The following is a 25,747-nucleotide window of genomic DNA, read 5'->3' as shown; positions in this document are numbered from 1 at the left end:
CATGTGTTAGATAAGCTTCCTTCAGACATTATTTATGGTGCTGTCAGCCATGAGTTTAATATTAATGAATCAACAGCATCAAATAAGATATCCTTAAACAGAGAGGCACATCAAGGTTATGTATTGAGGGTTTGATGAAAATGTGACCAGAGGCTCATAGGAACCTGTTTATTTTCCTTAGGGGCAGTGGTTCAGTGTTGCTAATTCAGTGCTGGAGTGGGCTTTATAGAAAATAACTACCTCAAATAATGAGAATAGACTCTGCAGTCAGCCCTTTATATCTGTGGGTTCCACATCTGCAAATCAGCCAACCTCGGATCAAAATATTTGAAAAAGAAAAACCAATAAAAATTAACTGCAATTAAAAAAATACACATTAAAAAACCAATGCGGTATAACAATTATTAACATAGTATTTGCACTGCATTTGGTATTATAAGTACTCTAGAGGTGGTATTTTTTTTTTTTTTTTTTTTTTTTTTGAGACGGAGTCTTGCTGTGTCACCCAGGCTGGAGTGCAGTGGCGCAGTCTTGGCTCACTGCAAGCTCTGCCTCCCGGGTTCACACCATTCTCCTGCCTCAGCCTTCCGAGTAGCTGGGACTACAGGCGCCCCCCACCACGCCTGGCTAATTTTTTATTTTTTTTATTTTTTTTATTTTTAGTAGTGACAGGGTTTCTCCGTGTTAGCCAGGATGGTCTCAATCTCCTGACCTCGTGATCTGCCTGCGTCGGCCTCCCAAAGTGAGGTGGTTTTAAGTATACAGGAGGATGTGCATGGGTTACATGCAAATAGTATGCCATTTCATAAGGGATTTGAGCATCCACAGATTTTGGTAACCGTGGGAATTCTGGAACCAATCCCCTGAAGACACCAAGAGATAAATGTACTTCTTAAATTAAGGGATTATTTAAAATTAACAGTGACATAATCTTTAAATGATTATTTGAGATCAAGTGATTAGTAAATTTTGGGCAGTTGAGAAGAGGAAGGAAATTATTTACATGTATACAGAAACCATGAAAGCTAGAGAAGCAGGAAGCATGTTTAGTTAACATTGCTACCTAACAAAGACAAAGTCTTTAGATTTTTATATGGACCCTAGGCATATCAAAGAAAACTAAATCATGCCTACTGTTTCCTCCCAACCAAAAGAGTCTTTCATTGTCTGGGCACTGGGAAAAATAAGGGGACAGACTGGGAAAAATAAGGGGACAGATTACTGAAAGTATTTGCTTTTCTTACCATTGAATGATAGGGCACAATTATTAGTGGAGAAGAAAGAAATGATTTCTAGAATAAACCATTACTTCTAGATTTTTTTTTTTTTTTTTGAGACGGAGTCTTGCTCTACCGCCCAGGCTGAAATGAAGTGGTGCAATCTCAGCTCACTGTGACCTCTGCCTCCCAGGTTCAAGTGATTCTTGTGCCTCAGCCTCCCAAGTAGCTGGAATTACAGGCACTCACCACCATACCCAGCTAATTTTTGTATTTTTAGTAGACGGGGTTTTGCCATGTTGGCCAGGCTGGTCTTGAACTCTCAACCTCAGGTGATCCGCCCACCTAGACCTCCCAAAGTGCTGGGATTATAGACGTGAGCCACCGCACCTGGCCATTACTTCTAGATTGTTAATGACAACAACATAGAGTTGTATATAGTGAGAAGCACTGTTGTGTAACTAATTTCTTTGCCTTCTTTATACTTGATAACACTCTGAGGCCATAGCATATATAATACTTTTAAACAAATATAATACTAAAATACTAAAGCAAAGGCTCTCAGTGGACCACTAATACCAGTGTTTGTGATCTGGCTCTGTGCAATGACACATGGACTTATAGTAGACGGTAATATGCTGAAGAAACTCATGAAAAAGTCTTAAATGATCAGCATATTTATTTATTTATTTATACATTGTTTCTTTTAATCAAAAAGTATATGCACATGATTAAGAAACAAAAATTTCTGAAAGGTCCAATAATTAAAAACAAATGAATCCTATCCTACTCACCCCATTCTTCCCAGACACATTCTCTTTTTAACTATTATTTCTTGTTATTTACCTCCATATTATTAAAAAGTATACGAAATGTTGCTATTTCCTCATTTATCAGTTTTAGATCATATTTATTTCCTGCCATGATATATGAGTTTATACCTGTTTCTTGGTCCTTTATGGTCTCAGTGTTGTTATAGCACCATCATGTTCTTCGGCTCTGGTAATTTTTCTGCTTTCTTTTACAATTTATTCTGTTTTCTCTCTGGAATCCTTTTTTTTTTTTTTAGAAATTGGCACTCCTGGATTGTTCTGTGTTCCTTTTTTTTCATATTTTCCTTCTCTTTTTGTGAATGTTTTGTTTTTCTATCCCTTCTATGCTTTTTTTCATTTCAGCAAATCTTTGATGCTTTCTTATTTTTGGATAATCCTTTTCTTTGAAAATTAGATTCTCTACCATATTCTTTAATTTTAATGTACATTAGAGTTTTGTTTAAAAGTTTTCTTCCATTGTTTGCATTATTTCTGTTTTCCTCTGGAGTCATTTTATATGGGTGAGTATGTGTGTGTTTCTGTTCTTGTCTTTTTCTCTGCTTGGAGGCTTTCTCTAAATATCAGTGTTTTTGGTTGCGCTCTGTAGTTGAGAATGAGGTAACAAACTGTAGGTTAGGAATTCTGTGCATAATCAGGCTTTTGACTGGAGACCTTCACTTCAGGGCAGTGTTTTTCAGCCTTTTTTTAATTATCATTACCTGAAGAAGCATATTTAGATATTTTTCCCCTAATCTCTGCTCCTTCCATACCACCGCCCCCCGCAATCCCATGAAGATTTAACACTACAAGATATACTCTATATCTGATTATATACTCTGAAAGATACAAATGCCAGGAAGAGTTTGGAAAAGGTCATTCCTCTGGGCCATTCAACTGCTATATCTGCTCTCTCCTATCTGTAGTCATTTTCTGGGGAAGTGGAGAGGAGGTAGGGAGCTGGCAACCATTTATGGACTTTGAATTAGTCTCCCAATTTTCAGTACTGTATCGTAACTCCTGTCATGACTTTCCCAAAAATTTGTGAGTCTTGAGCCTCTTCTTGCTTTAGTGGGGCAAATTAGCTCCCCTTTGTCCATGTCTCCCTCTGTGATACTATGACCTTATAACTTTCTCTACTCTGCTACTTCAATCACAATTCCACCGTATGTTTGTCTTCCAGAATTTCATGAAATCTCTAATTTTAATTTTCAGTAATAGTTCCTTGGCAATTTTTTAAAATTTATTTATTTATTTTTTAAATAATAGAGACAGGGTCTCACTGTGTTCCCCAGGCTGGTTTCGAACTCTGGGCTTAAGCAGTCCTCCTGCCTCAGTCTCCCAAAGAGCTGGGATTACAGGTGTGAGCCACCACACCCAGCTGGTTCTTCTCTAATTCTATTTGTTGCACTAGTTTATCTGTTTTCAAATCTTTAGGTGGTGTTCATTTGGGGCCTCAGAAACTGAAGAGAGGATAAACATTTGTCTTCAATTTTCCATCATATCTGGACACCTGTAATAAGCTTTAAAAACAAACATTTTCATATATTCCTAGTTTGTATTCTAGTCATATTTGCTCTATAAAATAACTTTTTGTTTATTTTAAAATTCTTAGCAATGATTATATGTTCTACAGAGAGCTCATTAAAGTGACCTGTTCTTATTGTTTCTATCCGTTGTAATACATCATGTTTATATTGTTTCAAATTCAACAAAATTTGTAGAGGCAAGATAATTCTTCTCTTTTTTGGCTCCTAGGTGTTAGACAGTGATACTGAGGTTGGTATTAGAATTTATGGAAATCTCAGAGAACGTTCGAGAGCAGTATTGCACAATAAAATCTCAGCCGTCAGCCACATGTGGCTATTTAACTTAATTAAGATAAATTCCCTTCCTTAGTCATACCGGTCACATGTCATGTGTTCAGTAACCACATACGGCTAGTGGCTACCATTTCAGACAGTGCAGGTTTCTATCATTGCCAGGTTCTACTAGACAGCATTGTTTTAAAAAGTAGAAAGTAGGACACCATTCTGTAGTTCTGCAGGATTGACTAGTTTCTTAAGCCTCAGGCTTTGCAGGAGTTGCTTAGTCTAGTAAATAAATGTATAGGGCTTTGTTAAATAGATAATGATGTAAAAAGAAAATAATTAACATCTTGAAAGTATGCTTTGAAGCCTTCAGGAGAAAGTACAAGTCACAGGACTAGCTATTGTCTAAATTAGTCCAAGAGACAGCTAAGAAAGCACTGTGCTAATTGTGTGATAATCTTTTTTTGTGTTGATTCAAGGAAACACTGTAGAAGGTTGAGAGAGTCATAAAATGTAGCATGTATGTATACTGTTCTCGCTGTCCTTAAGAATGTTACTAGAGTCTTAGCATAGGCAACAAAATGATGCAGATAAACTGTTGTTTTGAGTGGGTAGATGGATAAGCTGTTACCTCATTTAGAATATTTTCTTTTTGTACATGTAGTTGATCATTTGCGGTATATTTAAGTACAGCATACCCTGTAGAAATGTGGAGCTGGAATGGGCTTTAGAAATTATCATCGTATCCTTTCATTTTACAGGTATGGGAAACAAATGCTTAAAGTAGGGAAATAATTTACTCTAGGGCACACAGTCACTGGTGGGGAGAGCCAACACCAGAACCAACATATTTTGAGAACATTTCCTATGGTACTGTGTTGTTGACAAGGAAAGAAGGACTTGGTCCATTGTCTTTCCTCAAAAGCTTTAATAATCTAGATGTAAGGACCAAGCTGGCAACATAAACTTAAAATTATTTTAAGAGTATGTAACTCTTGGAACTATACATTTCATAATGTGTCTTCCTCTTTTTAGGACAACAATTTGTAATCTTTACACGATGCCACGAATTGGAGAACCTGTCTGGCTTACAATGATGTCGGGGACTCCAGAAAAGAACCACCTTTGCTATCGTTTCATGAAGGAGTTCACCTTTCTAATGGAAAATGCTTCCAAAAATCAGTATGAATTTATTTATTATAACTAGATATCTAGATTATAATCAAACTCAATTACAGATGTGGAAGAATCATCCATTATCTTTGGAATTATTTTATATTATTAATCAAAATTAATCAGAATTCTAAAAAATAAATGATAGGGTATGGAAGAGTATTACAGAACCTTATGAATGAAAAGCAGTGAAAATGTCTGTAATTATGTAATTAAAATTCCTGACATATTGTAGAATTATCTGAGGCTGCCCATTTTTTTGTGAGTTGTATCCATTTATAGTTTTATTTCATAGAAAAGAGGTAGAAAACATTTAAGGATGGCCAGGCGTGGTGGCTCACACTTGTAACCCCAGCACTTTGGGAGGCTGAGGTGGGTGGATCACGAGGTCAGGAGATCGAGACCATCCTGGCTAACACGGTGAAACCCTGTCTCTACTAAAAATACAAAAACAAAATTAGCCGGGCATGGTGGCGGGTGCCTGTAGTCCCAGCTACTTGGGAGGCTGAGACGGGAGAATGGCATGAATCCAGGAGGCAGAGCTTGCAGTAAGTGGAGATTGTGCCACTGCACTGTAGCCTCGGTGACAGAGCAAGACTCCGTCTCAAACAAACAAACAAAAAAAACATATAAGGAAATGGTAGGATTCTAATGATGCATTTTCAATGTGATGTTTTATCATATTGTATTAACTATTCAAGTCTTTGGAATCCAGATGAATAATTCAGTTGTTTTTATTCTCTTTGATGATAGACAGAGTTTGCTTAATACTTTGCCTCGTTTTCCCATTCAGTAATTTGGAAATGTAAGGACCTGCTGGTTGATTCAGTAATTAATTGTGTGATTAAACACTGAAAATAATCCATAATTTTTTAAGTAAAATGGCATTTCTGTTTTGTACTTAACGATCTGCAATAGCTCTTATGAATGTGTTATGTTTATTTCAAGTAGTTTTTAACTCCTCCTCAACCAGAAACTATTAATTTTCATTTTAATCCTGGTGTTATATACTCATCCTTTCCTCTCTCTTCTCCTTTTTTTGGTGCCATTTGGCCACATGAGCATATATACTCTCCTTGCTTACTTTTTCACTACATTTTACCTAAGGTTTCATGAAGACTGATTGGAATCTGATCAGATGTGTTTTGTTTTCAGATTCTTGCCAGCTCTCATTACTGCAGTTCTGACCAATCATCTTGCCTGGGTTCCAACAGTCATGCCAAATGGACAACCACCTATAAAAATATTTTTAGAAAAGCATTCCTCTCAGAGTGTGGACATGTTGGCAAAGACTCATCCATATAACCCACTTTGGGCACAACTGGGTATGTAATCTGACAACTGTTACACTATGTATTAGACTTTTTTGTAGCTATCTGTAATTATTTTATAGCAAAACCAAAAATAAATAAAATGCTTTTACCTCCTGCATTCTAAAGCATCTCTGCTTTGCTTGTCCTTTCATGTCTGCCAATTTATCTTATCCTCGTCTTAGACCTGAAATCATTCCTTATAGATGAAGAACTGCAGGTAGAGCAAGAGGAGCAGGCTGATAGCTGGTTTACTAGTAACTTCAGATCTTCAGGATGTTTTATGATTTCGTACTTTGTGTTAGGTACTTTGCAAGAAAGAATAAATCAGCAGTCACCTGTGATACCTAAAATCAGTCTGGTTAGGAGTGAAGCAGTTCACTGAGGTTTCTGTTGATCCACTTTTGTTCACTTGCTGAGTCATTTTGGAAAATGTTTCCCTCAGTGTTAAGCACCACTAAACAAGTGGGGGAACAGAGGGGAGAGTAGATGGTTGATAAGTTCATAGGCAATAGGGAGGGATTGTACCAGGGTGCTAAAGACACAGGCTGTGGAGTCAGGCACACCACATTTGAATCACAGTTTCCTTATTCATAAAGTAGGAATAATAATAGATGATACATACTTTAAAAGTTGTAAAAATTAAATGAGATAATACATGTAAAATGGTTGAGACTCTGTCTCGTAAACGTAGCTGCTAATTACCTCTGCTCCTACTCTGTTGCTTTTAGATGATGGGGGGAAGAGTAAGATGAGAACATTTTGGTGACTGGGTAGTAACTTTCCTTAGGTTGCTCTGTGATTGAGCTTGCCAGGTGGATTGTCATATGGCTTATCAATTCATATAACCAACCTCCATCCCTATTGGCTTTCTCCCTTGTTCCCTCCCGCATTCCCTTCCATTTTATTGAGTTATAATTGACATACAGTAAATGCATTTTTTTAATGGAGTCTCACTCTTTTGCCCAGGATGGAGTGCAGTGGCACGATCATGGCTCACTGCAGCTCCAATTTCCCTGGGATCAAATGATCTCCCTACCTTAGTCACCCAAGTAGCTGGGACTACAGGCGCGTACCACCACACCAGGCTAGTTTTTGTATTTTTTGTAGAGATGGGGTTTCACCATGTTCCCCCAGGCTGGTCTCAAACTCCCAGACTCAAGCGGTCTGCTCATCTTGGCCTCCCAAGGTGCTGGGATTACAAGCATGAGCCACCACACCTGGCCCAACACATATTTAAAGTACACAGTTTGGGCTAGGTGCAGTGGCTCATGCCTGTAATCCTGGCACTTTGGGAGGCTGAGGTGGGTGGATTACTTGAGGTCAGGAGTTCGAAACCAGCCTGGCCAACATGGTGAAACCCTGCCTCTACTGAAAATACAAAACAATGGCTGGGCGCAGTGGCTCACGCCTGTAATCTCAGCACTTTGGGAGGCCGAGGCAGGCGGATCATGAGGGCAGGAGATCGAGACCATCCTGGCTTAACACGGTGAAATCCCATCTCTACTAAAAGTACAAAAAATTAGCTGGGCGTGGTGGTGGGCGACAGCTACTCAAGAGGCTGAGGCAGGAGAATAGTGTGAACCCAGGAGGCAGAGCTTGCAGTGAGCCGAGATCATGCCACTGCACTCCAGCCTGGGCAACAGTGCAATACTCTGTCTCAAAAAAAAAAAAAAAAATAGCTGGGCGTGGTGGCAGGCGCCTATAATCCCAGCCACTTAGGAGGCTGAGGCAGGAGAATCCCTTGAACCCGGAGGCAGAGGTTGCAGTGAGCCAAGATCATGCCACTGCACCATAGCCTGGGCGACAGAGTGAGAATCTGTCTCAAAAAAAATAAAGCAATTTGATAAGTTTCGCATATATGCCTCTGAAACCATCACCACAATCAAAATGGTAATCATATTGCATCACTTCCAAAAGTTTCCTTATGCCTTTTTGTAATCTCTTCCTCCTCCTCCTCCCAATCTCCTTCTCCCCAACTTCTCTGTTCCTCTTCCACCATCCCTAGGCAGCCACTGGCCTACTTTCTGTCATGGTAGATTACTTGCATTTTCTAGAGTTTTATATGAATGGAATCATGCAGTATATACTTTGTTTGATCTCATTCATTCAATATAATTCAGATTCACCTATTTTGTATGTATTAATGGTTCATTCCTTTTTAATGCTGAGTAGTATTCCATTGCATGGACCTTTTTAAAATCAAATTATTAGTAGTATTTTTTAAATTGGGACATTTAAATCCTTTTTTAATTCTACAATCATTTGTTGACTGTCTAAGGCTCTGTTTAAAAAGCACAGAGGCTATAAAGATGAATGTTTTGGAAATTGCCCTCAAGAAGTCGACAGTCTAAGACTGTAGGTAATATATATGCAGACAACAATGATAATTCAAGGAGGAACTATAAGAGAAATGAAAAGTTTAGTGAGAGTTCAACAGGGGAGCCTACTTTTGTCCAAGTGAGGATGCTTAGGTGGGAAGCTATGGACTGACAGAGATATTGAGGAAAGGGACAGGACATCACATGAGTAAAGAGTCTAGGTGTTAAAAGCGCAGAGCATATTCAGTGGTCCAGTTTAACTGGGGCTTTGCGAATAAGGATGATTTCTTCTTCTGACTGCCAAGAAGGACGATAAGTATAAGAAAATAAAGCTGGAAAAGTAAAGTGGGAATCATGAAAGACTCACTTGCCATGCCAAAGCAATTTCAACTTACTTGGTAATTTGTGGGAATTGTGGGAGTAGTTTAGAACAGTGGCATGGTGATAGTTGAGCCAGTGTGTTAGCCAGAAGAGAAAATTTGTCATAATAGTATCTATAGCTTATATTTATTTGAGACCTATTTATATTTGTTCCTTTAAAAAGCGTGAGGGCTTTGTAAAGTAAAAATAGAGGATTTTAAATGTGTATACTGACAGCTTCAAAAATTGAATTAAGTTGAAATTAATGGCTTTGTATTCTCCTTTTTTTTCTTTCTTTCTTGAGACAGGGTCTCATGCTATTGCACACGCTGGAGTGTGGTGGTGCGATCACAGCTCACTGCAGCCTCAACTTCCTGGGCTCAGGTGATTCTTCCGCCTCAGCCTCTCAGGTAGCTGGGATTACAGGTGCGCGCCACCATGCCCAGCTAATTTTCTGTATTTTTTTGTAGAGACAAGGGTTTCGCCATGTTGCCCAGGCTGGTCTTGAACTCCTGGGCTCAAGTGATCAGCCTGCTTCCACCTCCCCAAATGCTGGGATTACATGTGTAAGCCACCATGCCCAGCCCTATTCTCCATAGTTTTGGCACTGAAATTACTGGTTTAATTTGAAGTATAGCATAAATATAGAAATGCTAATTTCTAGTCCTGCCCCCCTCACCTCCCCTGCTTTTAACATAATGGCTAGTCATGTTTAGAATGGATTCAAAAGTGAAAATGAACTGCATGGCTGAACTTGTTGCCCTTTCTTTTCCTTTGAGTAAGGATGAGTCTCTCTCTTCCTGCCCTTTCTGGCCTATCCTGAGTACCCAACCCTCTAGGGAATGGAAGGGGAAAATAGGCTTTTACAAACATGGGAGCTGGTGGGGTGGGGTGCTGGCTAGAGGAATAACAGTTAAAGTTCAGAGATATGACTTACTTTTTTATTTTATTTCTTTTATTTTTTTTATTTTTTTTATTTTTTTGAGATGGAGTCTTGCTCTTGTTGCCCAGGCTGGAGTGCAGTGGTGTCATCTCGGCTCGGTGCACCCTCTGCCTCCTGGGTTCAAGTAATTCTCCAGCCTCAGCCTCCCAAGTAGCTGGGACTACAGGTACCCACTACACCACCTGGCTAGTTTTTGTATTTTTAGTAGGTACAGGGTTTTACCATCTTGGCCAGGCTGGTCTTGAACTCCTGGTCTCAAGTGATCCACCCATCTCGGCCTCTCAGAGTGCTGGAATTACAAGCGTGAGCCACTGTGCCTGGCCCCAGAGATATGATTTAAATCAGGAATGGTTAAGTGTGTGGTGTGACGACTATAGCTTTGCTCCATTTTACCACTACTCCTTTCCTCTCCTTGCAAGCCAGCGGATATTGTGCTTTGTCTTTTCTTGATTGGACACAGCTACAGAATCCTTGTGTACATAGTACTTCAGGTAGTACTTCTCTAACCAGGTAAAAATGCTCTGCATGGAGCCTGGGTTAGAGAATATTCTTGGGATATGTGAGTTTCAGAACTGACTCTTTGCTTGAGGTTTCTGAACCATAGCATTTGTTTAAAGAGGAAACCAGAAAACCCTTAAATTCACCTTTCTCTCTGGTTAAGATTATTCATCTCATCTTCCTCCCTTGAATAGTCACTCATCTGTTAAAGAACTAAGAGTGAGGCCAGGCATGGTGGCTCACGCCTGTAATCCCAGCACTTTGGGAGGCCAGGGCCAGTGGATTGCTTGAGCCCAGGAGCTCAAGACCACCCTAGGAAACATGGCAAAACTCTGTCTCTACAAAAAAAAAAAAATACAAAAAATTAGCCAGGCATGGTGGCATGCACTTATAGTCCCAGCTACTCAGGAGGCTGAGTTAGGAGGATCACCTGAGCCTAGGAGGCTGAGGCTGCAGTGAACCGTGATTGTACCACTGCACTCCAGCCAGGATTACAGTGTGAGACCCTGTCTCAAAAAAAAAGACAAACAAACAAGAGTAAAACCTAAACTATTACTCATACAGTAAGAGTAGGTTTCTGATCATTAAAAATAGCTTACTTAGCTGTGTCAGTAAAGGACATGTCCAATAACTGATTTTTTCCATTACAGGAGACTTGTATGGCGCTATTGGCTCTCCCGTACGGTTAGCAAGGACTGTGGTAGTTGGCAAACGACAAGACATGGTCCAGAGGCTACTTTATTTTCTTACTTATTTTATAAGATGCTCTGAACTTCAAGAAACGCATCTTTTAGAAAATGGAGAAGATGAAGCCATCGTTATGCCAGGCACAGTAATTACTACCACTTTAGAGAAAGGTGAAATAGAAGAATCAGAGTATGTCCTTGTCACAATGCATAGAAACAAAAGCAGTTTGCTCTTTAAAGAGTCAGAAGAAATAAGAACTCCCAATTGTAACTGTAAATATTGCAGTCATCCACTCCTTGGGCAAAATGTAGAGAACATTTCACAACAAGAGAGAGAAGATATTCAAAACAGCTCTAAGGAACTGCTAGGAATTTCAGATGAGTGCCGGATGATTTCTCCTTCTGACTGCCAAGAAGAAAATGCTGTTGATGTTAAACAGTACAGAGATAAGTTAAGAACTTGCCTTGACGCCAAGTTAGAGACAGTTGTTTGCACAGGATCTGTTCCAGTAGACAAATGTGCATTGTCAGAGTCAGGCTTAGAGCCAACAGAGGAAACATGGCAGAGTGAGAAGTTGCTGGATTCAGACAGTCACACAGGCAAAGCAATGAGATCCACAGGAATGGTTGTGGAAAAAAAACCTCCAGATAAGATTGTGCCTGTTTCATTTTCTTGTGAGGCTGCCCAGACAAAGGTTACTTTCCTGATTGGGGATTCTATGTCACCTGATTCAGATACTGAGCTTCGAAGTCAGGCAGTGGTGGATCAGATTACCAGACATCACACCAAACCATTGAAGGAAGAAAGAGGGGCTATTGATCAGCATCAAGAAACTAAACAAACAGCCAAGGACCAATCTGGAGAGTCTGATACACAGAACATGGTTTCTGAAGAGCCCTGTGAACTTCCCTGTTGGAATCATTCAGACCCAGAAAGCATGAGCTTATTCGACGAATATTTTAATGATGATTCAATCGAAACCAGGACTATTGATGATGTTCCATTTAAAACAAGTACAGATAGTAAAGACCATTGCTGTATGTTAGAGTTTTCAAAAATATTGTGTACAAAAAATAACAAGCAGAACAATGAATTTTGTAAATGTATAGAAACAGTTCCCCAAGATTCATGTAAAACCTGCTTTCCTCAGCAGGACCAAAGAGATACACTCTCCATTCTTGTCCCCCATGGGGATAAAGAGAGTTCAGATAAAAAAATTGCTGTAGGAACTGAATGGGACATTCCAAGAAATGAAAGTTCAGACAGTGCCCTTGGGGATAGTGAAAGTGAAGATACAGGTCATGATATGACTAGACAAGTTAGCAGTTATTATGGAGGAGAGCAAGAAGATTGGGCAGAAGAGGATGAGATACCTTTTCCTGGGTAAGTAGGAAGTTTTCACCTATAATGGGCCGTATATAAATATGTACCATTCTTTTGTTTAGCTGTTCTCTGAAGGTTAGTATAAAAGAAGAGATCATTGTTCTGGATAGCTCTCTTGTTTTCATATTCTCTTAACTCATAAGAAGGAGTAAAGGCTAAGCTCCAGAAACACCCTGGAAAGGTTTTATGAAGACCTCAAAGAAAAGTTAAAGGATCTGGTTGATAAGTATAAGATTTCTTACTGCTTAGAAGGTTTCAAGCCATTTAGGAGTGACTTATGCCCCCCAAAGGACATATGCTGAGCCTGGCAGTTAGGGAGCACTAATCCCTGAGATGTTAGAATAGCTGTTAGAAATAGATTTGGCCAAGACTAAGAGGAAAACAGAGAATGTATACTTTGGGTCAAGTGTGCAAGGAGAATATTCATGCTTGAGAAACATTACATACCCAGCTTTCGACTTGTGAGGCATTTAATTGTTTTGTTTTAGATGATTGTTTTCATAATCTGATTGTATTAAGAATGTGCTACAAACACAAGGTACAATTCTCTTAAAGTCTCTTAGGAAAGATTGATCCTCACTTCATTTCTCAGTTGCTCATCAGACCTTCTTCTCTGAATAAGAAGGAGTATTTTATTTTCTGATAGAGCACTTGAGCCAGTTTTTAAATAAGGATGATTTTACTCTTGATTTTACTATTATTACCATTTTACTCTTAATTTTTACGATTGTTACCATTATATAAGGATGATTTTACACTTGATTTTAATACAGACTAGTGTTAAATACGGACAAGTAGAATTCACTTTTTTTTTTTTTTTTTTTTACTGGTTAAATATAGTTATTACTAATTAAATGTCTCTTGGGGGCATTTTTCTTCCAGGTCAAAGTTAATCGAAGTGAGTGCTGTTCAGCCCAACATTGCCAACTTTGGGAGGTCCTTGCTGGGTGGCTACTGCTCATCTTATGTGCCTGACTTTGTTCTTCAAGGAATTGGGAGTGATGAGAGGTTCCGTCAGTGTCTGATGTCAGATTTATCTCATGCTGTGCAGGTGAGTGACCTTCACTGTTTTTGAGTTTATTTAGAAGAAACTCTGTTAAGCAGCAGAACCCAAAATTGCCTTATATTTTTGGTCATACTTTTTACAACACAATCATTGTTCTCTGAATCCATCACTTTATATTCAGTGCCCGTATCTTTGTATCTGTCATTGTGAAAGCAAATAAAGTTCCAGAAATCTATCCACTTGGATATCTGAAATACAGAAAGTACTTTATGTATTCATGGATGTCCATCAACTAGGTTATTTATAGTATCAAAAATTTGCAAGTGCTTAAGTTTGAATGGAATTATTTTCTTAGTTTCCTTTTCAGATTACTCATTGCTTACATATAGAAGTGGGGTTGGCTTTTGTGTATTGATCTTATATCCTTTGGTCTTTCTGAAACTCTTATTAGTCTATTCATTTTTCTGTATAGGTTCCCTAAGGTTTTCTACACACAGGCTCATGTTATCAGTGAACAGATAGTTTTAAATCTTTCTTAACAATCTGGATGCCTTTTGTTCCCACTGCCCCCAACTTTTTTTTTTTTTTTTTGACTCATTGTACTGGCTAGAATTTTCAATACAATGTTGCATGGAAGTGGTGACCATGGACATCGTTGCCTTATTCCTGATCTTAGGGGAAAGACATTGCATCTTTCATGATTAAGTATGTTGTTAGTTGTAAGGTTTTTGTGATGCCCTTTATTAGATGGAAGAAGTTCCCTTTTTTTTTTATTTCGTTTAACCGAATACTTCTTTTAGAGACAGGCAGTTCTCTTTTATTCCTAGTTTTGAGACGGTTTGGTTTTTTTTGTCCATCCCTTAATCATGAATGAGTGTGGGATTTTGTCATATGCTTTTTCTCAATGTCTATTGAGATTGTATTGTCATATCATTTTTCATCTTTAAACTATTAATGTCATGGATTTCATTAATTAATTTTTAGATGTTAAACCAACCATTGTATTCCTAGGAAGCAATCCCCACTCTGTCATGGTATATAATTTTTTTTATGTGTTGCTGGATTTGATTTACCAATATTTTATTATGGATATTGGAGTCTATATTAATGAGAAATATTGCTTTTTAGTTTTCTTGTGATGTCTTTGTCTAGCTCTGATATCAGGATAATACTGGCACGTCCTCTATTTTCTGGAAGAGTTTCTAGAAGATTAGTACTACTTTTTTTCTCTAAACGTTTGGTAGAACTCACTAGTGAAACCATCTGCATCCAGGTTTTTAAGAATAAGAATATTTTAAATTGCTAATTTAATTTCTTCACCTTTTATACATTTAGATTTTCTATTTGTTTCTGAGTCAATTTTGGTAATTTTTGTCTTTTAGGAATTTATTAGTTGCATTTAAGTGGCCTAATTTACTAGAATCAAGTTGTTTATATTATACACTTACAATCCTTTTAGTTTTTATAAGGTTGCTAGTGATGTCCCCTCTTTTGTTCCTGAATTTTGTAATGTGTGTTTTTGTTTGTTTGTTTGTTTTTCAAATGGTGAGGGCTTCTCCAAAGAGAAGTTCATTCGTGGTTTCACTTAAATTGTATATATTTTTTGCCCATACGCATCAAGGATTAGCAAGTTATGGACAGTGGGCCAAATTGTCCTGCTTTTTATAGATGAAGTTTTATTAGAACACAACCACAGTCATTCATTTATATGCTTCTGGCTATGTTCATGCCTAACAGCAGAGTTGAGTTATTGAGACAGAGACTTTTCAGCCCCCAAACCCTAAAATATTTCCTGTTGGTTCTTATTTTATTTTATTTTATTTTATTTTTCTTGAGACAGAGTCTAGCTCTGTTACCCAGGCTGGAGTACAGTGGTGCCATCTCAGCTTACAGTAACTTCTGCCTCCCAGGTTCAAGTGATTCTCTTGCCTCAGCCTCTGGAGTAGCTGGGATTACAGGCGCCCACCACCACACCTGCCTAATTTTTGTATTTTTAGTAGAGATGAGGTTGGCCAGGTTGGTCTGGAACTCCTGACCTCAGGTGATCCACCCACCTCAGCCTCCCAGAGTGCTGAGATTATAGGCGTGAGCCACCGCACCTGGCCAAATCTGACAAATTTCGATCTGTTGTATTTTCAGTTTCATTCATTTCAAAATGTTTTTACATTTTGCTTGTAATTTCTTTGACTTATGAGTTATTTAGAAGTATGCTGTTTAATTTACAAATATTTATGGAATTCTCAAAAGTTGTTTTGCTGTTGGTTTCTAATTTAATTCCATTATGGTTGGAGAACCTACTTTGTTCACCCCTTGTAAATTTATTGAGACTGTTTTATGGCACTTGAAAAGAATATATATTCTGCTTTTGTTGAAATGTTCTATAGCTATCAGGTCAAGTTAGATAACCTTTAGATAATAGTCTTAATTAAGTCTTTTATGTCCGTGCTGATTTTCAGTTTGTTTCTGCCATCAATTATTGAGAATGAAGTATTGAAGTCTTCAGCTGTTGTTTGGTTGAATTTTCTATTTCTCCCTTCAATTGTACATATCACTTTAATACTTTGCTTTAATAACAAAATCTGGCCACCTCTCAATTTAAAAAGTTAATAAAGAAATAGAGAGGCCCGGAATGGTGGCTCACGCCTATAATCCCAGCACTTTGGGAGGCCGAGGTGCGTGGATTACTTGAGGTCGGTAGTTTTTGACCAGCCTGGCCAACATGGTGAAACCCTGCCTCTACAAAAATACAAAAATTAGCTGGGTGTGGTGGCATGTGCCTGTAATCCCAGCTGCTTGGGCGGCTGAGGCAAGAGAATCACTTGAATCCAGGAGGTAGAGGTTGCAGTGAGCCGAGATCACGCCACTGCACTCCAGCCTGGGCAACAGAGCAAGACAACCATCTCAAAACAAACAAACAAACAAACAAAAAAACAGAAGTGAAGAAAGCCAAGTGGGAAATTATGGATGAGAAAATGTGGCTGAGTGAGCAACAGTCAATTGTTAGCCAATAAGGTTTAAACCTTCTGTGTCTGTAGAAAGTTACCTAAGTTGTAAAGTTTAGTGTTTTATTGTATAGTAGAGAAATTATGGCAAATATAGATAAAAACAATTTTTGAGAAAAACTTATCAGAACTTGTGATCTTCATATTTAAAGGCTAGTTTGCCCAGCTTTTGAATACCAATCAAATAAATATTTATTGACCTACTGTGTTCTGAATATAGTGCCAGTACTCCAAGGGATATATGTATGAAAAAGAAAAAGTTTCTGACTTCAAGTTTTTAACTTAGCAACAGAGAAAATAAGGCCAAGTGTATGAATAAATGTAGTATAAAACATAACAAAAGTAGTGCCTGAGGAAGATACTTGAATGTATTATTGCTTCAAAGGACAGATTTTTTATCAGTTGGTGGTATGGATGCCCTTCAGGGTAAAGGAACCGTTTCTAGTTTTTTCAATGCTTCCCTCCCAATACCTGATGTAGTGCCTACTATTTGTTGAATTACTTGGTTAAGGAATTGTATATGAGTTCTTCTAATGCACTCTGTGTCTTCTAATGCATTCTTGTCTTTCTTTATGTCTGATCCTAGTTGCTTAGTCTCTTTTCTTCTTTCATCTGTACCCATCGCCAAACACAGTATCTTTTGACTTTCTCTGTGAAAGCCTGGCGTTGGAAAACATTGCTGCCTCCTACTGAAGATAAAGACAACATTTTGATTTTAAGGGTTTCTTCCTGCTGTTATAGGATGAATAATAATAATAGTATTTAGTTTTTATTGTTGCCTTACTGTGTCCCAGGCACTTAAGTGTACTATTTCACTTAATCTTATAATAATCCTTTGAGGTACTTATTATTGTTATCTTTGTGTTTCAGATATGGCTCAGAGAAGTTTTTAAGTTACATAGATGGGGAATGGCAAAACTAGAATTCAGTTCTTAACTGCCTGTTCTTAAGCTGCTATGCCATACTGTTACTAAAACAGATGAACAAAGAGTAATACAAATAGCAAAATCACCATTACAAAGTTATAAGACTTTTATATTAGTGGTCCCAGGTCTGTTGCTCTTGGATTCCTTCCATTATGGTAAAAAGGAAGGAGCTATTTGTCTTTCCCCCTCTGTTTTAGTAATTGGGTTTCTAGTCTTTCCTTCTCATATTTTCATTTAGTCATGTAAGTATACTATCAAAGCACTATTATAGAAAAATTTGACAAAAAGAAAAATAAAATACCTTCAATCTCAGCACTGACAAGTTGTTGAACTTTGTTATCAATCATTTTTCCAAAGCATGTATAGGATTTCTAAAAAAATTATTTGGCCAGGCGCGGTGGCTCACAGCTGTAATCTCAGCACTTTGGGAGGCCGAGGTAGGTAGATCATGAGGTCAGGAAATCAAGACCATCCTGGCTAACATGGTGAAACCTCATCTCTGCTAAAAATACAAAAATTTAGCCAGGCATGGTGATGGAGCTACTACGGAGGCTGAGGCAGGAGAATGGCCTGAACCCAGGAGGCGGAGCTTGCAGTGAGGTGAGATCACGCCACTGCACTCCAGCCTGGGCGACAGAGCGAGACTCCGTCTCAAAAAAAAAAAAAAAAAAAAAAATTATTTTAGGCCAAGCGCTGTGGCTCACGCCTGTAATCCCAGCACTTTGGGAGGCCAAGGTGGGCAGATCATGAGGTCAAGAGTTCGAGACCAGTCTGGCCAACATAGTGAAACCCCGTCTCTGCTAAAAATACAAAAAATTAGCTGGGTGTGGTGGTGGGCATCTGTAATCCCAGCTACTCGGGAGGCTGAGGCAGGAGAATCGCTTGAACCTGGGAGGCAGAGGTTGCTGTGAGCTGAGATTTCACCATTGCACTCCAGGCCAGGCGACAGTGAGACTCCGTCTCAAAAAAAAAAAAAAAAATCTATCTATATATATATATTTTAATCCTTGCATACTTAAAGTTTATCATATTTAACATGAAATTTTTTTATGTGACTACATGGAAAAACATGTAGGAGCCTTTTAATATATAAATAGTGGAAGTGATACTTTAAAAAAAATACAGTCTTATTCTTCTGAATTATGAGGAGAGTGTCTTTTCTTTTTCTCCCTGATTTTTAATAAAGTAGCATTTTTCTTAATATATATTTATTATACAAAATGTTGAAATGTGAAGAAAGCCAAACACAAATTTTCCTAACTCTACCATCAGCTATTCTTATACAGAAACTTCCTCCAGGCATTAGGCAGCATTGTGGCTTCTCATAAAACCCAGAATTGGCCACTTATTGCCGGTATATCATAAGACAGAATACTTACTCTAGGAAAGCCTCAGTTTCTTTGGCTATAATGAAAGTAATACTGATGTTTGTTTACCAGACTTACACTGTGTGGTGATATTAGTCACACTGTGCTTTGCATCTTCTTGTTATGATTATTATTCTGTATGTATGTGTATTTATATATCATATATATGTCTGAAGCCTTATATATAAAAAGATATGCTTGTGTATATCTGTGTAAATACACAAGCATATCTTTTTATATATACACAGATATACACAAGCATTTTTTTTTGTATATAAGTATATATTTTTATATAGCTGAGTCCTTATATATAAAATATATGCATGTATATGTATTTATATATACCCATATTTTTATACTCTTTATGATTTTATATTATCTGTTTTAAATTCTGCTTTTGTTACATAATAGTTAATGTAAGAATATTTCCCCATACTAACATAGTGTGTAAACATTATTTTTAATGTGTATGGATTATTGCATGGTTTTGTCATAGTTTATGTTTCTCACCATTCTCCTATTGCTCTTTTTTTTTTTTTTTTTTTTTTTTGAGACAAGGCCTTGCTCTGTCATCCAGGTTAGAGTGCAGTGGCACGAACATGGCTTACTGGAGCCTTGAACTCCTGGGCTCAAGCAATCTCCCACCTCAGCTTGCCCAGTAGGTGGGACTGTAGGCACATGCCAGCATGACTGGCTAATGTGTTTATTTTTTGTGAAGATGGGGTCTCGCTGTATTATCCAGGCTGGTCTCGAACTCTGGAGCCTCAAGTGATCCTCCCACCTCGGCCTCCCAAAAATCTTGTTCTAAAGAGAAAGCTAAGTTTCACCTTTGCATTAGTGTATTAGTAACATTAAACCCAATTCTTAATAAAACCTTATGAACAAACTGATTCCATCTTAGTTTAACCATAAGGTAAAATTTTAATAAACCTTTTTTAATCTTTTATAATTTTCTGTTAAGCAGTAGATCAATTCACTAAGAAAACCATGTTATTCAGACATGTGAGCCCAGATTTTGGCCCTGCATTAGTGTGCTCTTATTTCAGTGTTCAACATACAGAAAAATTAAATAATCCCCTTCAAATCTTAGCAAACTTGCTTATACCTACAGAACTTCCTTTATGAGATCAACCCTTCACAAACCCTCTACACCTTGCTTAAACCTTCAGTTTTGTCCCATTACTCTTTTAGGTTAAGACAATTGTTAAAACCCTCTGAGCTAGACAAAATTTCATTCCCTTTAACAAAAACCATATTCCCATGCCTTCTTATAGCCTCCCATCAAAACCACATTCTTTTTTCCTTCTACACCTTGTATATAAAACAGTTTTTCCAGTAGTCTCAAGTGCATGCTGCACTGTTAACTTTTAGCAAATTTTATTTTTGGTGAGAAACCTAGTAAACAAGCAATTTTAACCATGTATAATATTGCAGAACCCATGACTTTTCCCAGCCTAGCCAGGGGACCTGCCTAACTCCATATGTCTCCAGGCCTTACCTAGAATCTATTGGCTGTAGAACAGACAAACAATTGGTAAAAGTCACAGAAGCAGTTTATCACCTTAAAGTGTCCAGCAAACAGTGTTTGACCTGCCAAATTTAGACTAAATATATAAACTTTGAAGACATTTTCATTTTACTTTACCAATAATCTTCTTTTTTATTTACAAAAAGATTATTAGAGTCATGAGACCTACAGGCATTAAAGTTTCCATTTTTCTGACAATGTTTGATTCAAGCGCTTATTTTTCTTTAAGCCAATTAATTGGAGCTGTATATATAAACATCACACATACGACACATATAAATACACAGAAACAGAGAATCAAGAAAAAATTCCATTGAGAAGCTTTTGAAGGGAAGGCTGGAGCTTTCAAACAATATCTGTATATATAGCCCAAATATCAGCTATTTAATTAAGTCGATTTCTAACTGTGGAGCTCTCAAGAGAAAAATTCTTTTAAAATCTTCTATTACCAGATTTCAGTGAGGACAAACTCTGACTTCTGAATCCTTTTACTAGAGGTAACCTTCTATGTGAAATCAATAAGCCTTAACTAAGGGGATGACTTAAACAGGGATGTAGGAGGTGTCTCCAAAGAGATGGTAAATGATTTATAAGATCTAGAATATCTCCAGGCCAGCCGCAATGGCTCACACCTGTAATCCCAGCACTTTGGGAGGCCGAGGCAGGTGGATCACCTGAGGTCAGGAGTTCAAGACCAGCCTTACCAACATGGCAAAACCCCGTCTCCACTAAAAATATAAAAATTAGCTGTCAGGCACAATGGCGCACACCTGTAATCCCAGCTACTCAGGAGGCTGAGGCAGGAGAACTGCTTGAACCTGGGAAGCCAAGGTTGTGGTGAGCCAAGATCGTGCCACTGTACTCCAGCCTGGGTGACAGAGTGAGACACCATCTCAAAAAAAAAAAAAAAATCTAGAATATCTCCAAAGGTAGTTCAGAGAAAAGAAAATTCAAGATAAGAAATGAGAAGCTGTGCATGGAAGGGAAAAGAATCAATAAATGGCAAAAGTTCCACAAGTATTAAACCAAAAAGGACTTGCTCCCAAAGCCTGGAATTGAACCCAAGCCACCCACCACTGTGGGAGGGCAAAGCCTTTGCAACTGACCTACAGTACAAGGTGACTGCTGTTGTCTTTCCCAGAAGGAGTCTAGAGCATTTTCAAGCTTGCAAAGGACTTTAGCTGCTCAAGAGAATTTTCTAAGACTAACCATGTCGTTATTATGCATCTTTCTTTTAATTTAACCTTTTTCTTTCAATGAGGTAGTCAGTTCCAATAGTGACTCAATCTAAGAAGCCTATTAAAGTTTAGATGATAATTTTCCAGTTTTTTTTCCTTTCTTTTTACATTAGAAGCAAAAGGTATCTAGGGTAGAAGAAGCATCTCCATGATCCCCAAGAATTCACTCTCAGAAATGGGCTTAAGATAGCAAAAGATGACAAATGCCCTATAGAGATGGGACCTTTTCAGACAAAACTCACCCAAGGGCTTGACACATTTGGGATGACGAATGTGCTGACTCATCTCAGACTCCCAGCCCTTTCGGATTGGGTGCCTGACATGAACTTGAAAATTCCTGTTCTCTGGATGGTGGAGACCAGAGAGAGTATCCCCACATGGTCACAAAGTCATGCTCTCAAGGATGTAAAACAAGATTAGAGGGAAGCCTCATTTAGTTTTTGTTTCAGGGACCCACAGCAAAGTTTATAACTGACCCATCGAAAAGTACACCAGAATCACTACAGCCTCAGATTAGCCTCTCACAGATCCTTTTTCTTATTAATAAACAGTGATTTTTACCATTCACTTATCTGATTTGCACAGAGAGAGAGAGGCCAGAAGCTTCACTGGTAAGAAATTCTTACCTTTTGCCGGCACGGCAGGTTTCTGATTTCCCTTTCCTTCAGCTGGCCTGGCGATGTTGCTCACCGCACCATAGTCACAAAGGAAAATTACTTTTGTGTGTTTCATTGAACCATAGGCAAAAACCTCTCAACTTTGTAAGATGTCACCCAATAGGCTGTGTGGGGGAGGGAGGGAGAGGGGCGAGAGACCATCAAATTAACATTCTTTATCTCAGCTTAGTGAAGCACACATAACAAAACAGACACTAGTCACTTTGCTCAGCACCTAATACTGACTTATCAGGGCTCAATCTTTTTCTAGTGTGCCCCTGTCATCTTTGATCCCCTCAAGGTAGGGAGGGATGACCTCTGACTGGAAATTCATTGGGTGATGTCTGGACAACATGAAGAGCAGACAGTCACCCCAGGTCAAACCTGTTGAACTTCCTTTACTGCTCAGCAAATGTGACCAAATAAGGTTCTCCGAGTTAGGTCTGCTGGACTTCTATCACCAATTCCTTTAGAGATCCCCTCTAGATGTACAAACACACACACACACACACACACACACACACACACACAACAAAGACAAGACGGACAGAAGGTCTCCCAAAGCAAGATCCCTGAGCAAGAATTCTAAGAGTATGCTTCTATTCTCTGAGAAATCTCCCTGAAATCTTCCTGATTGAGGAGAAGTCTCCCCAACCAAGACTCTTCCTACTGATTAGGGAGAGCCAGTTGAAACCGCCAAAGGGGCCAAACTGAGATCCCTTAAGAAGCCAAACCAGTCAGGAGAAGGAAGGAGGCATTGGCACCACCTAGAATACCCACCAGACCAGTTTAGAGATGTCTTTACAGGAACAATTTCTCTACTGCAATTGAATCCATGCACCATGGGTCAGCAGTGTGTTGCTGGTAGAGATAGTGCCAGCATCAGCCCCCAGTCCAAGAGAACTACGCAGCCACTTGGGCTGGACTCTGGATCTATTGCCAGTGGGGGACTACCAAACCGTGGGCAGGTAGCCACAAGGGTGATCCCAGACGAGCCCCCAAATTTGTAACTGCCCAGGGGTTCTTCCTGCCCACTGCATAAAGACTATGGTACTGTAGTAGAGAAAAAGTTCAATAGACACAAGGCCAGCCACCCCACATGGGAGATGGAGTTCATACTCAAATCATCTCCTTCAAAGCTTGTAGGTTAGGGATTTTTAAAAGGCAGTTTGGGGAAAGGGGTGGGGTGGCCAGGTAACAGGTGCTTACGGCTGATTTGTTGGGGCAGAAATAACATCATAGGGGGTTGAAGCTATCCTACTGGGGCCAAATCGCTTCTGGATGGGGCTACAGGAGCGGGTTGTCAGTCCAGGTGGAGCCAAGGGTGTCAGACATGCAAAAAACCTGGAAAGATATCTCAAAATGCCAGTGCACAATAGTGGTGTTATTTGCAGTTGGGAAAGTTTCGTTTCTTATAATCTCCAGAATAATGTCTGTGCCTTAGCAGAACTCAAACTCCTCTCCTACTTTCAGCCTGATGGCTTCCTTTTAGCTTTACAAAAGCAGTTGAGTTTTGGGCAAGGCCTATTATCATTTAAACTGTAGCCTGGACCACCAAGACTGTGTCCACCCTGCAAGCACAGAGCCTCACCCTCGCCACTCTGCCACCCATCCACACCTGCCACCAGTTCACCATGGATAATGATATTGCTGCGCTTGTCGTCGACAATGGCTCTGGCATGTGGAAGGTCTGCTTCACGGGCAACGATGCCCCTAGGCCGTCTTCCCCTCCATAATGGGGCACCTGAGGCACCAGGGTGTGATGATGGGCATGGGTCAGAAGGACTTCTATGTGAGCAACAAGGCCCAGAGCAAGAGAGGTATCATGACCCTGAAGTACCCCATGGAGCATGGCATCGTCACCAACTGGGATGACATGGAGAAGATTTGGCACCACACCTTCTACAATGAGCTGCATGTGGCTCCCAAGGAGCACCGTATGCTGCTGACTGAGGTCCCCCTGAATCCATGGCCAACCACAAGAAGATGACTCAGATCATGTTTGAGACCTTCAACACCCCAGCCGTGTATATGGCCATCCAGGCCATGCTGTCCCTGTACACCTATGGCCGTACCACTGGCATTGTGATGGACTCCGGCGATGGGGTCACCCACACAGTGCTCATCTACGAGGGTTACGTCCTCCCCCGCGCCATCCTTTGTCTGGACGTGGCTGGCCAGGACCTTACTAACTACCTCATGAAGATCCTCACCGAGCACAGCTACAGCTTTACCACCATGGCCGAGCGGGAAATCCGTGTGTGACATCAAGGAGAAGCTATACTATGTCGCCCTGGACTTTGAGCAGGAGATGGCCACAGCGGCCTCCAGCTCCTCCCTGGAGAAGAGCTATGAGCTGTCCGATGGCCAGGTCATCACCATTGGCAATGAGCTATCCTGCTGCCCTGAAGCGCTCTTCCAGCCTTCCTTCCTGAGCATGGAATCCTGTGACATCCACAAAACTATCTTCAGCTCCATCATGAAATGTGACGTGGACATCCGCAAAGACCTGTACACCAACACAGTGTTGTTTGGCGGCAACAACATGTACCCTGGCATTGCGAACAGGGTGCAGAAGATCATCACTCTGGTGTGGATGGGCAGCTCCATCCTGGCCTTGCTGTCCACCTTCTAGCAGATGTGGGTCAGCAAGCAGGAGTATGATGAGTCTGGCCTCTCCATTGTCCATCGCAAATGCTTCTAGGCGGACTGTTACTTAGTCGCATTACACCCTTTCTTGACAAAACCTAACTTGTGCAGAAAACAAGATGAGATTAGCATGGCTTTATTTGTTTTTTTGTTTTTGGTGGTGGTTTTTTTTTTTTTTTTTTTTTTTGGCTAGACCCAGGATTTAAAAACTGGGACAGTGAAGGTGACAGCAGTCAGCTGGAGCAAGCATCCCCCAAAGTTCTGCAATGTGGCCGAGGACTTTGATTGTACGTTGTTCTTTTTTCTAATAGTCATTCCAAATATCGCGAAATGCATTGCTACAGGAAGTCCCTTGCCCCCCTAAAAGCCACCCCATTTCTCTCTAAGGAGAATGCCCCAGTCCTCTCCCAAGTCCACACAGGGAAGGTGATAGCATTGCTTTCATGTAAATTATATAATGCAAAATTTTTTAATCTTCACCTTAATACTTTTTTATTTTGTTTTACTTGGAATGATCAGCCTTTGTGGCCCCCCTTTTGTCCCCCAACTTGAGATGTATGAAGGCTTTTGGTCACCCTTGGAGTGGGTGGAGGCAGCCAGGGCTTACCTGTACACTGACTTGAGACCAGTTGAATAAAATTGCACACCTTAAAAAAAAAACAAAAAGCTGTAGCCTAAATGTCTTCCGAAGTTAGCTTGGCCCCATACCCCAGGAATAGTTAAGGGAAAGGCCAAGATGGGTTTTGGGTTAGCTTAGTTCACTGTTATAATGTTCTCACTAATATAACTTTTGCAAAGGTGGTTTCAGTATCATAGAAGGGCCCATGTGGTAAAAGAAATAAAAATCAGTCTTGAATAATATG

General features: G+C 39.5%; 1 protein-coding gene and 1 pseudogene across 2 annotated transcripts in view; both read left to right on the top strand.

Annotated features, from left to right (window-relative positions):
• FNIP1 (folliculin interacting protein 1) overlaps positions 1-25,747 on the top strand; it is a 159,188-nt gene that overhangs the window by 116,664 nt on the left and 16,777 nt on the right. For both annotated transcript variants that reach the window (XM_019027844.4, XM_019027841.4), the window contains 4 exons: positions 4,873-5,019; positions 6,166-6,335; positions 11,093-12,512; positions 13,395-13,563. In XM_019027844.4, coding sequence (XP_018883389.3) covers positions 4,873-5,019; positions 6,166-6,335; positions 11,093-12,512; positions 13,395-13,563 — 1,906 coding nt within the window. The remainder of the gene's footprint in view (positions 1-4,872; positions 5,020-6,165; positions 6,336-11,092; positions 12,513-13,394; positions 13,564-25,747) is intronic.
• LOC109026994 (actin, cytoplasmic 1-like) lies at positions 22,759-25,032 on the top strand (annotated as a pseudogene).

Source organism: Gorilla gorilla, chromosome 4 (assembly GCF_029281585.2).
Source record: "Gorilla gorilla gorilla isolate KB3781 chromosome 4, NHGRI_mGorGor1-v2.1_pri, whole genome shotgun sequence".
Classification (NCBI taxonomy): domain Eukaryota; kingdom Metazoa; phylum Chordata; class Mammalia; order Primates; family Hominidae; genus Gorilla; species Gorilla gorilla.
Note: the sequence above shows the minus strand (reverse complement) of the source record. Positions and strands in the feature narration are given on the sequence as shown.